Source organism: Amphibalanus amphitrite, unplaced genomic scaffold (assembly GCF_019059575.1).
Source record: "Amphibalanus amphitrite isolate SeventyFive unplaced genomic scaffold, NRLGWU_Aamphi_draft 000989F_arrow, whole genome shotgun sequence".
Taxonomy (NCBI): Eukaryota; Metazoa; Arthropoda; class Thecostraca; order Balanomorpha; family Balanidae; genus Amphibalanus; species Amphibalanus amphitrite.
In genome coordinates, this window is record NW_024882483.1 from 77813 (window position 1) to 92165 (window position 14353).

Consider the following 14353-nt stretch of genomic DNA (forward strand, 5'->3'; position numbering starts at 1 on the left):
TTTCGGGACATGAGTAGCCATTACCAATTATAAGTGGAACAAGTGGTAGGCATTCAACACATGAAGGGTCTTTAGCAAGAAGCTGAAGCTCGCCTTTATATGCGCATGAGACCGTAGTCCCAGACCGGTTGCCCGATTTTGAGAGCCTGGAATTTCTCATATTTAGATTTGGTATCTTTGTCCTTTACCATGCAATCGGAAAGGTTGCCTTGTGACAGTTTTAAAGGCTGCTTCTTGCTAGGAAAATGCAGCTTACCAGCCTGTTGTGAGCCTTTGTCACGAGATGTTAATCGGATCGGATGTTTCGGGACATGAGTAGCCATTACCAATCATAAGTGGAACAAGTGGTAGGCATTCAACACATGAAGGGTCTTTAGCAAGAAGCTGAAGCTCGCCTTTATATGCGCATGAGACCGTAGTCCCAGACCGGTTGCCCGATTTTGAGAGCCTGGAATTTCTCATATTTAGATTTGGTATCTTTGTCCTTTACCACAATCGGAAAGGTTGCCTTGTGACAGTTTTAAAGGCTGCTTCTTATATAAACTAGATGCCGGCAGCGCTCTTGCGTTGCCTTGGGCCAGAATTGGAGGAACGGTACTGAGGGCACACACCGGGCCAAACCACCGAAACCCAGACTGAGCTTCAAGGCCGTATAACTGAGCTTGGACTGAACCTGAAACCAAACGAAACATCCCAAAAATGCTTCGAAGCACGTGAGATTGGTGCGGATATCTTCCTACAGTATGGTATGAATTAACTGCACGTGCATAGTTCATGTCCCAGGCACCCCAGTGCAGTCATTTTCATAACATCATCTAGCGTGTGTCTAGTTCTATCAGTGTACCGACTTTTGTGTCGCTAGATCGACGTTTCCCGGGATCAGAGGATCCCTAGTCAAAACCGTTATCCGCCCCCCGCACGCGCAGCTTGCACCCCTGGGATATTATCTCGCCGGAATGTTACGACTCAATGTATTCTTCTTATGACCTGCAAGTTTTGAACCAGTTAGAGCGGCCGTTTACCCTGCAGGCGTGGCAACGCACGAAGGGGTGCAATCGGCTTGCACGTACCTAGCTCGTGCACTACAGAGTTAAGCTCAACCAAATGTGCACTATTTTGGAGGCCTTGCCTGAGACTACCATTGAACCGATTTTGAGGTTGATAGCTCAAAATTTCTTTGAGCCAGAGGACCTCACGTCAAAACGGTTTTCCGCCCCCAGCACGTGCAGCCTGCACCCCTCGCAGACGGTGACCCCCCTGGAAACTGGTTCAAGGTGTTACCGATGTGTCCCGCCAGTGTGGCTTTGTCCGTGACCTCGGGTTGACCTGTAGCCTTGACAAAAAATTTCGTGTCACCGAAACTTTGAAGCGGAATAGCATGTGCCACGAAGCACTGAGCGAACCGAGGCCAGTACCAAAAGTTTACCTCGCCGGAGACGAGTCGAACGGTCCCACTTTCGTCCCGATCGGTCCACCCATTTTGACTCCAGGTCCAAAAAGGCTTGGACAAACTCACTCACATACTCACTCACATACTCACTCACATACTGACAAACAGGCTTGGCCGAACTTTTCTTCAGCGACCCACCAATGGGAATTTCCGGATGCAAAAGCATGCTATCGCATGCTTTTGATCCTCCAATTCTGGAATAGCGATTAATAGAACGGCGCAATAGTGTCTCCCTCATACCCATTCGTAGTGAAATAATGTAGGCACATTTTTTTTTTCAATCGAAGATCGATCCCCGTCTTCACACTAGGTATTGAGATAACTTTTATGAAAGCACAAATAATCTCCTTCGTAATTACGAGACTTCATTTATTTGACAATTTCATATGGCATACATTCAATCACTTTGTCTTTTTCTAACTGATGAACAGGCACTCCTGACTCTGTGCGCCGTGGCTGGCTGCTGTCGATGCCACCGCCTACCAATGACGTTTGGCGGCGTTGAACTGGTTGTTGTCAGCCGTCTTTGTGTACTGAGCGATCCAGACGCCGATGAAGTCGCGCTCCACGCGGCGGGCTTCGATGACATCGGGAGGGTCGGCCGGGTCCGACGCCCGCAGGTCCAGGTGGTGAGCGCCCTGACAATGTCACGGTGGGAGTCAGATTTGGTGTCAAGAATTGGTGAGTTTAAGAACTAGCTTTGCTTATACGGCATTTCATTTAGGTACTGGTCTGTTACAACGCATGTTCATTTGGGACCCGTGATTGTGAAAGCGTTGGCTAGTTTGAAAACAGGCGAACGCCTCACTATCTTCTTATAAAGGTCACGGCTAACACGACCAGCACAACTAGCAGTGAGGACTACCAGGTACTGACTCGCATTGGGATGATGACCGAGATTAGGGTGTCAGATGGGACTACGTAAAACCACTACCACGACACGACTTGCACGACTATCACGAGTCACGACTCACGTTGGGAATGATGACCGAGACGAGTGTATCGGACAGCGAGCGCATCACTCCGCCCGAAGACCACGGGTCGAGCAGGCCGTTGGCGAAGACGATGTTGCTGCTGGCAGTGAGGTTGATGCCTCCGTAGATGAGCGGGGCCATCAGCGGGCGGGACGGAGCGCCGTACTTGCGCTTGCAGTCGGCCGTATACTCGGTGAGATTCCACGGAGACGGGTAGAACATGTCGTTGATGCCGTCGTTGCACATGGGCATGATCATCTCCGTGCAGGCCTGCCAGAAAATTATAAGCGATTTTCTTTAGCGATGCACGAGGATGTAGGCCTAATATACGGCTGCCTAACGCGCAATTGATATTTCTATGTACAATCAAAATTTATTTAGATTTTTCTTCTTCTTTTTACCACGTTCTTTTTATAAGCTCAGGGTATAAACGTGCTGGCAATGAAACAGCCCAGGCCTGGCGCTCCTTTCGTTTCCCTTTTTGCGACTTTGTTTCAGCTCTCGGTGACCTCACTGACCTGGAAGTACCATCCGTCGTCTCCGAGTGAGTCAGTGCCCTGGCTGGACGAGTCGATACAGTCCACGCCGCCGGTCGAGTTGAAGTAGAGGTTGATGATGTCGTAGAGGTTGGTCAGCAGCGACTTGTCGTCATCGCCGTGGTCGTCGTGCAGGTAGGAGCAGGCCACCTACATATATGAACGCAGGAAGTCATGAGGATGAGAAGTCAACCGTCAGTTATAACATGACTGGTCCCACGAGAGCTGGTTACGCAGCTGCTAGTTACGCAACTGGACGCTCGGTGAACGGAAAAGTGAAGAGTACATACTCAAAGCTAACAGGCTGTCGGTGAGTTGTGACTGTCGCAGGCTACCGCTGTAACGCCGCCATACTGCCTTCTTCAGCCGTTGTGTGAACATTACTTCAATATTATACCGAGCTGCATGGATGCAGGACGCTAGTTACCAACCTTGACGGGGAATGCGGGCAGCGGCGAGAGGAAGTTGGCCGGGTACGGGTAGTCGATCATGGCGTAGTTGCTGTACATGTCGGAGAGCCACATACGGAAGTCGGCCAGCTCCGAGCCGTTCAGCGGCTTACAGAGCCTCCAGGCCGAGCTGAGCCAGTCCAGACCCTCCTCTGTGGGCGCGAAAACCATTTTTATTGAACATTTATTTTATTTTATTTTATTTTATTTTATTTTATTTTATTTTATTCTATTTTATTTTATTTTACTTTCTTTTCTTTTAGATTATTTTATTTCATTTTCGGGAAATTTCAGGCCTTGTGTCGCGGTGTCGCTGATATTATGAAAGTGGTAAAATTTCCGTCCGTATTAAAATTTGCCACCGTTTTTTTTTGTGTTAGAAACCAAGTTGTCAAACTGTATGTACCGTTTGGTAGATAAGTATAATATGTATATCCATAATCCAGCATGACACGGAAAGAGGGCGGTAAGCAATAATGCAATAAAGGTCAGTAACTTGTGTACGCCCTTTCACGAATATGACAAATGTGTCCACCGCCATCGCAATATTGCTGGTTATTTGCCCCATAACAAAAACACCGGATACCAAACACGTACGTGTCTCGAAGAGCCGGTCGATAGCGTCCCAGGACTTCCTGATGACACGCGGGCACTCCTCGCTGTCCTTGGCGAACGTCTGGGTGACTACCTTGCTGAAGGCCTGGCACGGAGTGATGTCCGTAAACTGCAGGATCGGGGCCGAAGACGCGATCGCCCTGGAGATAAACGACGTGTAAACGTGGACGATTTTTACAGTTCCTCACCGAAGTACCTAATACCATGCTGTGGTATTATATAGGGTATAATGAGCTACGTAAGTAAAGGGCATATTTTGGTGACACGTAGATATGTACATACCTACAATGCACATAGACATGTAGGACATTGAAAAAAAGGCGGGATGGATCATAACATTTTCTCACCGCGGTTAAAAAAATGATTTTTGGACAATATCCGCGTTTCATCTGTCGAGTACCGTCAAAGAATTTGAACGGCTGCATATAAAAGATTAACTGCAAAAGCAAGAAATCAACCTGTGTCTGACCATCGCACGTTACATGCACTCACCCCTGAACGACGTGCGGGTATTTGACGCGGAACCAAGCGGCCAGCATGCCGCCGTAGGAGCCTCCGAAGGCGATCACCGGGCTGTCCCCAGCGCCCGGCAGCGTGGCCCGCATGTACGTCAGCAGGTCGGCGTAGTCGGCCAGCGCCTGCTCCGAGGTCAGGTAGCCGGCCTTGCTCGGGTCGCTCAGGGACGAGTTCGGGTACGGCAGCGACTGGCCGTAGTAACGGTGCTCGGCGAACACGATCAGCGCAGAAAACTCCGGGGCGATGTCGAACATGAAGCCCTATGAAAAGACGAAGTATGATTAAAGTTAGTCTGTTACACTGTCAAGGAATGCGATACGGGACTGGGGGTGAAAAGGATGAACTTTTAAATGATTGTGCAAAAGGGAAACGGCCCCTTGATAAAATTCGAGTTAACGTTCCGTTGAGGGAATAAAAAAATGCAGTAATACAGCAATCACAATTATGATTGCTGTATCAATCAATTATGATTGATACCTGCATTGCAATCACAATGCAGGTATTTTGGTTTTATCTTACGAATTGAGGTATAAATTCAATACTAAGTCGATGGTTACCACTGACATATCGGGACCACACCATGCGCGCTTTCTGTGTACGCAGACTGATCCTCATCTTATCGATACCAGCGCTGAAGTGCACTTAGGTCCTTGCAGATGGACTGTCAGCCGATTCGTCCATCGGCAATGCTGATAGGAAAATACATTTGGGCCATTATTCCAGACAGTGTGCACGAGAGAATCGATGTAATAGCTAGCATTTGCATTTATTTTCTCGTGTGTCTAACTATCAGTTAATTGCTACATAAACCTTCTGTTAAAGTAAATGCATTTGAATAAAGCATAGCTTTTTCAAATGTAAAGTGGGCCCGTAACAAATCACTGTTAGCATTAATGGTAATATTATTAAAAAAAAACAATTCGATTATCACTATAATTCGAGCATCATTCGATCTCAAAAAAGCATCATGTGGTAAAGAAAAACGTCCTAAGTAAGGTGAAATGTGATCTGGGTGAGACGTTCGTCATTTTGGCAGTCAAAAGAACCAAGCTTTTTTTATTGTCCATGATGTAGGAATATCGCCGCTGCGGTAACGTCTACGCCTATTAGGTACGTTTATCGCCTTAATCAACACGTAAATCCCGTCACATTCTCTGAACGACTGTCGCCAGAGACGTACGGTGTTCTCCAAGAAGAGCTCGATGTCGCCCTCGTTGCCGGCGTAGAAGAAGATAGGCCCACCGTTGCCGTTCCACCATGTGTCGTTCACCAGGTACTTCATCTCGAAGACGTCATTGTTGGCGAAGCTGAAGTGGTCCACCTGCGTCACAGAAAAAGAGAACGGGAAGTTATCAAAGGAGCATGCAATGAATGAGGACACATCTTGTGTCCAAAGTGAAGTTAACTTGTTGGCAAGTTATCCAAAAATCGACTCAGCCACTCGCATTTGCTGCTCGTACTTGGAGAGTTGCTTTCGGATTAGACCGTCTTCGTGTGGGTGAAGGATTTGTATCGCTGGTTTGGGTTTAAAAAGCGAGAAGAGTGTGACAATTTATACAGACCGGTGACCTCTAATACAACTATATGCATAGCCCATGCATTTCTTTATCCAAGTTCCTTCACACCCGGCACCTTTTGTTTGGTGCGAGACGGACAACGACCCCCATCGTCGAATGAGTTCAAGGGTTACCGACGGATTTACCACTCAATGCCCTCACCTGTCCATTTTACCCTGACCTTGACCTTATGTCAACGTTCGGTTTAACCTTTTTTAAACAAAGCGTAGATGGGTCATTCGACGTCGCTGAACAACGATGTTGGTATCATCGTGTTCGGTCTGTTCGGAATGTTTTTTTGCGTCAACTTATATAAATTTCTCAACTAAATAGATAAGGTTACCACGGGCCTTGGGCTTTCGGTCTAAATGAAGTCAAATCACGTCAAGTGAGGACGTTATCCAGTCGAGTGTCGTTCGATGCGGCAAACGTTGACGGAAAACTTCGTTGACCTCAAATGACCTCAGTGACCTCATATACATATGATTACGGAGCGAGCGAAGCGAGCGGAGTCTTACGTAGAATAACGGAAATTTCTGAGTATGAGCGGCCGGCCGGCCGGCCGGCCGGCCGTGGTCACGGTTCTGCGACGCTTATATCTCAGCAACCACTTGACCGATTTACATGCGGTAATTTTTGTAGGGTAGCTTCATTCCTTCTACCAAGTATTGGACGGTTCTCGATGCATGTGGGTGACCCCTTATGCACGTGCCACGTGCAAAACGAAGAGGTGTCACTTTTGTAATAGTTGCAATATCTCGGTAACTACTTGGCCGATTGCGCTGAAAGTTGGCATGTAGGTAGGCACCCACTAGGCACTGCATATCCATGTGTCAGAGTTGGGGCGCTGTTGCACGTGCGCACGTGCAGGGGTCGTTTCCAGATATCGAGAACGGCTCGACCGATTGCGCTCAAATTTGGTACACAGTTAGGGACCGGTTAGTAGGGTGCCGTGCACAAGTCAGTTGGGACCCATTTTGCACGTGCGCACGTGCAGGGTGCCGCTTCCAGATCTCGAGAACGGCTGGGCCGATTGTGCCCAAATTTGGCACATCGCTAGAGACCGGTTAGAAGGGTGCCGTGCACAAGTCAGTTGGAGGTACCCCCTTGCAATTTCGCACGTGCAAGGCCCACCCTCTCGCTCGCTCCGTTAGTCGCCCCAAAAGGCGTTATACTGGTGTCATGTTATATAACATACAGGGAACGGGAGCTTAGGACCGGGCGAAACAGCAAGGGGTCTATAATTATATCCATCCAGTTCTCTGCGAGCAGTGAGAGCGGATTCCAGCCTACCTGTGTGGTGTACCAGTAGGTCTTGTAGCCGTAGCCGAGCGCCTGCGAGGCGCAGAGCGCAGTCAGCAACAGCACGCGACACCACATCCTGCCTGCTCGCGGTGACACCACTGGCGCACTGTGTCGCCTGTGTGCCCAGCGAGCCTCCGCTCGGCCCGATAAACCGGCAGTCATATGACCGCACTTTGTACCGCGAGGGGAGGTGGCGATACGGGGTTGGATGTCCTTCCCGCGGTCACATGATCGGAGAGCAAAAAGCGGACCACGGCTGATAGCGCGAATACAGGACGGATGCCGGGAGAGGAGAAGACAGAAAGAGGAAGTGAGAACTGAGTTTTAGCGGCCCAAGAAACAAGAAAAGTGGACACAACGCGGGCAAAATGTTTCACGCAGTCCAGTGGCCTGCCCTTCCGTCACGTCACTGTCAGGGATGCCCAGCCAAGTTGCATAATTATTCAAGGCCAATCTTATTTGTTTATGAAGTTATATACAGCGATGTTTTGCAGCGTTGGACTCGGACGACGATGAGAGACAAGTGCTTCTTATCGAAGAGAACGCACTCTGAGATCGTTGAGTTATAACGTAGAAAATAGAAATGTAATATTTACATTGCCCGTCATTTTTAACACTCGCACCGACGGGGGTCTGCGCCAACTTCGTACCGACGGGGGGGGGGGCGGATGACTGCCCCCCCTGAGATCTCGAGAACGAAGCAAGATAGCGACAAGCGGTAAACGGCATCGGATACGCACGGACAAGGTCTACAATTTTTACTAAGGTCATTTTCAGGTCAGGTCAAAGATGACGTCCCAGGGGTCGAAAAAGTCAAAATGGCGGCACTAAATATGGAGAGTTTTTCTCGAATAACTTTCGAATTAGACATGATAGGAACAAACTAAGGGCATCATCGTGATCCTCTCGTCAATCCGCATCGAATGATATATGTGTTGACCTCAAAAGGTCAAGGTCAAAGGTTGACCTCAGGTCACGTGACCTCGAGGTCATCATGCATTAGGGTGTGTCACTAATCGCAATGCAAGGTGCTCCATCGATTTTATTGTGCCCCACTCATGTGGAAAGGGCGTGGCATTGTTATTTTCCCGCAAATTTTAACCCCCAGGCGGCGCCGAGCGAGAGAAGTTTGCCCTATCTCACAACATAGGCGACCCTAGCGCCCCTGGCGGCTGTTTGCGAAACTAACAGGCCGTTGACTGTATGGGCTTATCCCTGCTCTCTGTAAGCGCGTCTAGGGACAAATAATAGTATGGGCAGATTGCAGAGAGTGCAAGCTAATGACGAATACCTATAATGAATACAATATATTGTCACAGGGGCCCAGGAAAATTCTTCAAGTTGGGGTGCAAGCCCAAAATACCTGACATGACGCATATGAAATAGTAGCGTAGTCAGGGGGTCCCAGGACTCAGGAGGCACGTGCCATCTAGTCCCCCCCCCTATCGCATTCAGAGGACCCCTCGGGTCGGAGGGGCTCTGTGGCACCAGTTTACCGCTCAGGGTCTATGCTGGCCATATTTCGATTCAGAAAGAATAGGGCTCGTAACAGCACCACGTGAGTCCAAAGAAGCCTCACTAAATTGTCCATGAGGGTTACACGCCGGCTTCTGAAGGCTACTGGCGGCCTCTGAGGGCCCTTTACCGGCCTCTTATGGCCGCTAGCGTGCCTCTGAGAGTCCTTGCCGGCCCAAGAGGGGCCATATCTAGGGCCTTACGCCAACCTGTAATCAGTAATGGCCTCACACCAATGTCTCTGACGGCCCCATTACGACGACTGTGAGACTGAGGGCCCTCACTGGTGCTTCTGAGAGCCCACCCGGCCATAAAGACCCCTCCGGTACCAATTGACCTCTGAGGGTCCACGCTGACTATATTTCAGCTGAGAAAGACCTCACAGGTCTCGTAAGAGCAACTCATGAGCCCCTAAGTAGCCACACTAAGATCTCCGTCAGGGTCTACGCCGGCTTCTGAGGATCCCATAACGGAGACCGTGAGGGCCCTCAGCAAGGCCTCTGAGGGTTCACAACCAGCACCTTTGAGAGACCCACACCAGTGGTTCTAAGGGCCCATAAGGACACCACTGAGGGTCCCCCAAGCCAGTGCCACACCATTTATGCAACCCTATATTGGTGGCTCTGAGGTACCCACACCTGCGCCTGTCAGGGTTCGGCAAAAGCATATCTGACGGCCACCTACCTGCAACTCTGAGGGCCCTACACCAGAGACTGAGGGCCGCACTGGCGTCTCAGAGTTGAGAGTACCTTGTCGGTATGTAAGGACCCCACAGGGCTTCTGAAAATGCCGCCGGCCTCTGTGGGCCCCTTGCCGGTCTGAGGTCCCCCTCCCCGGTCGTTGAGGGCCCCCTGCCGACTTTTAAAGGGTTCGCACCAGCAGCTCTAAGGGTCACACACCCACATGTAACGGACCCACACCAGTGTCTCTGAGGGTCCACAACGGCGTCTGTATTCTGTGAGGACCCTCACCGGCGCTTATGAGGGATTCACACTAGCACCTCTGAGGGGCCACACGGGCGTCTGTGAGGACCCCACACCAGTGCCTCTAAAGGCCCCTAATTGGAGGCTCTGAAGGCCCTGCATCGGTGATACTGAGGGTCCTACCAAAGGCACAACACAAGCCATTAGTCTCCTTCTGAGTCCCACACGCCGCCCTCCCACCATAGGCGGCGGAACGGGGAGGGCACCGGGGTACCGTGCCCCCTCTGATTTGGGCATTTTAACATTAGCCCTATGGGCGTTGTATGGAAAGAATGGGATCAAAAGTCGGCAGTGTCCCCCCCCCCCCCCTCCACTTAATTGAAGGTGTTCCGCCGCTACTGCCTCCCACCGGAGCGAGTAAACCTGTATCAATCAACGACTTTACCACCGTTGTACGTCATAATGTTCTCATCACGCCAAATCAAATACCATCTGGAACCAAAATGGTCCGGTCCAGTATAAAATCTGGCCTACCAAAGTTATGATCAAGTTCAGATAAAATCAAAGTGGGATGACAATAGCAGGTGTTCTTAAATCGATGCCGAATCAGCAGAAACCATTCACATGCAAGAGAAATACCTTGTGCTGATGTTTATATAAAAACAGACATGTAGGTCCATAAAAGGGAGCAGAGATCCTTCATCGTTGCATCAATGTTGAGGGGGCGGCGCCCACTCGGCTCTCAAGTTAGAGGGGGGCAAGCGCCCCCACTGCCCCCCCCCCCCCCTGTTCCCCGGGGTCTATGCAGTGAACGACGCTACAAAAAAAAAACATGTGACACCTAATAGCAGGCACTATAAACATGCGCTCGTACGTATCCCGTCAGACCAGGACGGGGATCGGGGGTAGTACTATGCAATATACATTAACACAGAACTATTTCGTGCTTTAAGATGCATAACATCACATTTTCACCAACATTCTGAGTGCCAGACAAGCCAACAGCAAGGCGTCATTTCGGTAAAATGCATTTTTTTTTATTTTATTTTTTTTTATAAATTTCGTCCGAACCTTTTGATGGGAAGGATTCACAAGGACAGAGCCACCGCTAAGCGAAGCTTGTTGCGATGACCCTGCCCTCTACCCTCCGATCGCGCAATTCAGGTTCTATGGCAGAATTTAGAGTCCAAAGTTTAACGTGCGCACAAAGCCGCGCACGGCCGGTCCCCTCGCTGACTTCGCCTGGCTACGGCCTGCCACCAACCGCAACCATACCTGTCAGGAGGCCCATAAATGTCGAGCGCCCGTCGCGCTTCGAACCCGGACTGTCATAACCGGGAACGCGTGCTCTCACCACGCGGAGTCCAACGCTCTAACCAACTGAGCTACGGTACCAGCATTTAATGATGATCGTAAGCTCACAAAGCATAGCGAGCGTGTTAGTTCAAAACATTGCCGCTAGGGGCGCTGAGGTCGCTAATGCTGGGAGATAGGCCAAAGTGTCGGCGGTCGGCGCCGCATGGGTGTTAATATTTGGGGGAAATAAAAATGTCACACGGTTTCTACGTGTCTGGGGCACGATAAAATCAGTGGAGCACCATGTTTTGCGAAAAAAGTGCCCAAAATGACACACCCTAATGCATATCATTCGATGCGTCTTGACGAGCTGAACACAATGAGACCATCCGCGCGGCTGTATCTTGTTCCTGTACGGAGTTATTAGCAAAAAACCTTTGGTGACCTTTGATGACGTCACATAACCTTACAGCTGCCCAACAGCAAAACAGACCTCAAGGTAGTGAAGGTTGATCGTATATGAAGTCATGTATGGTATATGGGGCCATTCCGACCCGTTTTAGTGAATAGTGGTAAAAACAGGGAGTTGATTTTTCCCCCATTGACTTATAATGGGGAGGTCGCGAAATTGACCTGACCTTAGGTCACCGACATCAAAATTCCGAGATATACAAATTGTAGCTACTAATGACCTAATAACATCCTGCGACTTTCAAAGACCTCCGACATCTACTGTAGCTCTGGCACGGTGACAAAGTTGCAAAAAAGTGACTTGAGGTTGGGTCATTCAAAGTGACCTGGTGACCTGACCTTCAAAGTTAGGAGGTTTAAACTTGCACACCATGTGAAAAATTGATGAGGTTATAGTCATACCAAATTTCGCGGCGCTACGCGCCGCGGTTTTCCCGCTATCCGCGAAAAACCTCAGGGGGGGCGGCTTGCCGTGCGGATATCCGCCCCCCCCGTCGGTGCGCGTGTTAAGACCGTTTAGAAAGCAAATTTATGGTAAGGGCTATCAGGGGACATAAACATGTGACGCTCGAAATCTCGTCAACACCAGCATGACTGTGCTTTTCACATTTTCGGTGAGCTGAGGTCATTTATAATAAAAACATGTTTTTAGGAAATCGCGATGACTTTTGATCGGCACTGACATAGCGAAGACGGTCGTGCAATAGCACAGTCGCCAGCTCTTTAAGATATTTCGTAAAATGTTTCCCGTATTATCTTCTTGCCGTGCAAAGGCAACATAGGTATACGTTCGGATGACCTCTGACCTGACGCGATGACCTCTGACCTGACCTGACAGTCGCTTTTGCCATCGCACGGCAGCTTTTTACATGCATTTCGACTTTTATCCATCAATAAAAGGCAAGGAAAATGTCACATCTTATAGGAATCGATCGTAACCAAATAAAAGAAAACTTCGGCAATTTCGAAAGAATTACTTAAACTTTTTCACGAGCCTCGTGCTGCAGGGCATACATAAATAAACGAAATATGAAATATATACCTTTGGGTAGGAATTAGCAAAACTATGAAAAGAAATTACAAATATTATTACGGAGCGAGCGAAGCGAGCGTAGTCTTTCCTTAGATTAACGGAAATTTCTGAGTATGAGCGGCCGGCCGGCCGTGCGGACGCTTTTGCGAGGCTTATAGGGGAGAGCGGGGCCAGTTGAAACACGGGGTCAGATAAAACATGGCTTTATTTTCAACAGCATGCAACATATGGCGTTCCCCACACCACTGCGCATCCGCGCTCGACCACTTCCTTTGTCAACGGCGTTTGGGCGGCAAACGGACGGTAATTTTGATTTGACACTTGTTTATGTGTTTTTGAGGGGCGTTTGGGAGAAATCGTTTTTATGAATATTTTGTGATATCTCATATACCTTTGTTTGCTGAAAGAAGAACTCCTGGCTCCGGAATAACACCTTATTTGGCCCTTCATTCAGCATGATGCCGTCCCTCCAGCTCGTTTGACATGTGCTTTACGGCGCGTGCGAGATGGCGGGAGCGGATGGGGTCAATTGAAACGCTTCTCTGAGGGTCAGTTGAAACAGGGCCACAGGCCGTTTCAATGGACCCCGGTGGCCTTTGCAATGGGTATTGTTCAGGGGCTGTAAACATTAAAGGAAATAGTCCACCTTTGAAATGAGCTTTTAAACTGAAATAGTAGTTTAATAGAGCTCAATTTTTTACCCCTTTTCTCCAGCCTTTTACTTGAAAGCACACTATAGCTTGAGATATTTCTCATTTGCCTCATCCGCCCATTTTACCATAGTCTATGTACTTAATCTATCTTACTATTTGAGGAGGGTGCGTCTGTCCGTTACCGAGGTCCCGACTTGGTGGTGCTTTGCGTGGACTACAGGCCAGACCGTTGCACCTAGCCCGGTGAAATTTGCACAACTTATAGATCAAGGATGCGCGACGTGCCTTTGAGGGGTCTCAGCTCGATCGGATTGGTAGTGAGCGCGTGGCGCGTGCTCAAAAAGTGCAAATTCGCGTCATAGAGTTTACATGTATAAATCGGCGTGCGAAATCGGGCGAAATGTCACCTATTATGAGGAGCTTTGCACTTTTAGCTTTCCAACGACCTATTGAATGTAGCATTTGGAAAAGTAAACCGGACAAAATATCTCCTTAAGAAAGTGGCCTTAAAGAGGAAAACATCCCATTGTTAAGGATAGGTGCAATTGACCCCATGGGCTGGTTCAATTGACCCTCGCATCGGGGTCATTTGAAACGGGCGTAGAGCTCTTTTATAAGCATGCGTTTGGCAGCAAAATACATAGGCGTAGGAACGTTCTCGAAAGTGGGGGGGCCAGGGTCCCAGAGGTCCAAAACCTAACCTACCCCCAAAATCCGATTTCTCCTCGGATTTCGGCCACTTTGTTTTCGCAAACATGCTCAGAGGTAAAAAAAAAAATCGAGACAAAAAAAGAAAAAAAATTGGTTGAAATTTCAGGGAGTCTCCCGTCCATAAGCTCAAACTGATGGACGCGTTCCCCTGACCTCCGCAGCCGTTGGCACCCATGCAAATTCCAGAGGCATCCAGCAACTTTTTCATTACGAGCAAGCGTGAAACGTGCAAAGCGAGTCTTTTCAATATACCTATAAAAATCAGCATGAACGGCCCAGCTAGGCTCAGCCAGGCCTATAACGTTTTTAAGAGGTTTTATATCAGCGACCACTGCAACTGGGCTGATTGA

The 14353-nt window shown here is 49.0% G+C and overlaps 1 protein-coding gene across 1 annotated transcript; it reads right to left on the bottom strand.

Moving 5' to 3' along the window:
• Window positions 1-1797: 1797 nt before the first annotated feature.
• LOC122368907 (lysosomal Pro-X carboxypeptidase-like) lies at window positions 1798-7527 on the bottom strand. The gene is made up of 8 exons (XM_043343227.1): window positions 7390-7527; window positions 5721-5861; window positions 4517-4800; window positions 4007-4164; window positions 3392-3561; window positions 2943-3110; window positions 2425-2694; window positions 1798-2088 (listed from the first exon to the last, which is right to left on the bottom strand). The coding sequence occupies exons 1-8, from the start codon at window positions 7474-7476 to the stop codon at window positions 1930-1932; spliced, it is 1437 nt and encodes a 478-aa protein (XP_043199162.1). The 5' UTR covers window positions 7477-7527; the 3' UTR covers window positions 1798-1929.
• Between the last annotated feature and the right edge of the window lie 6826 nt (window positions 7528-14353).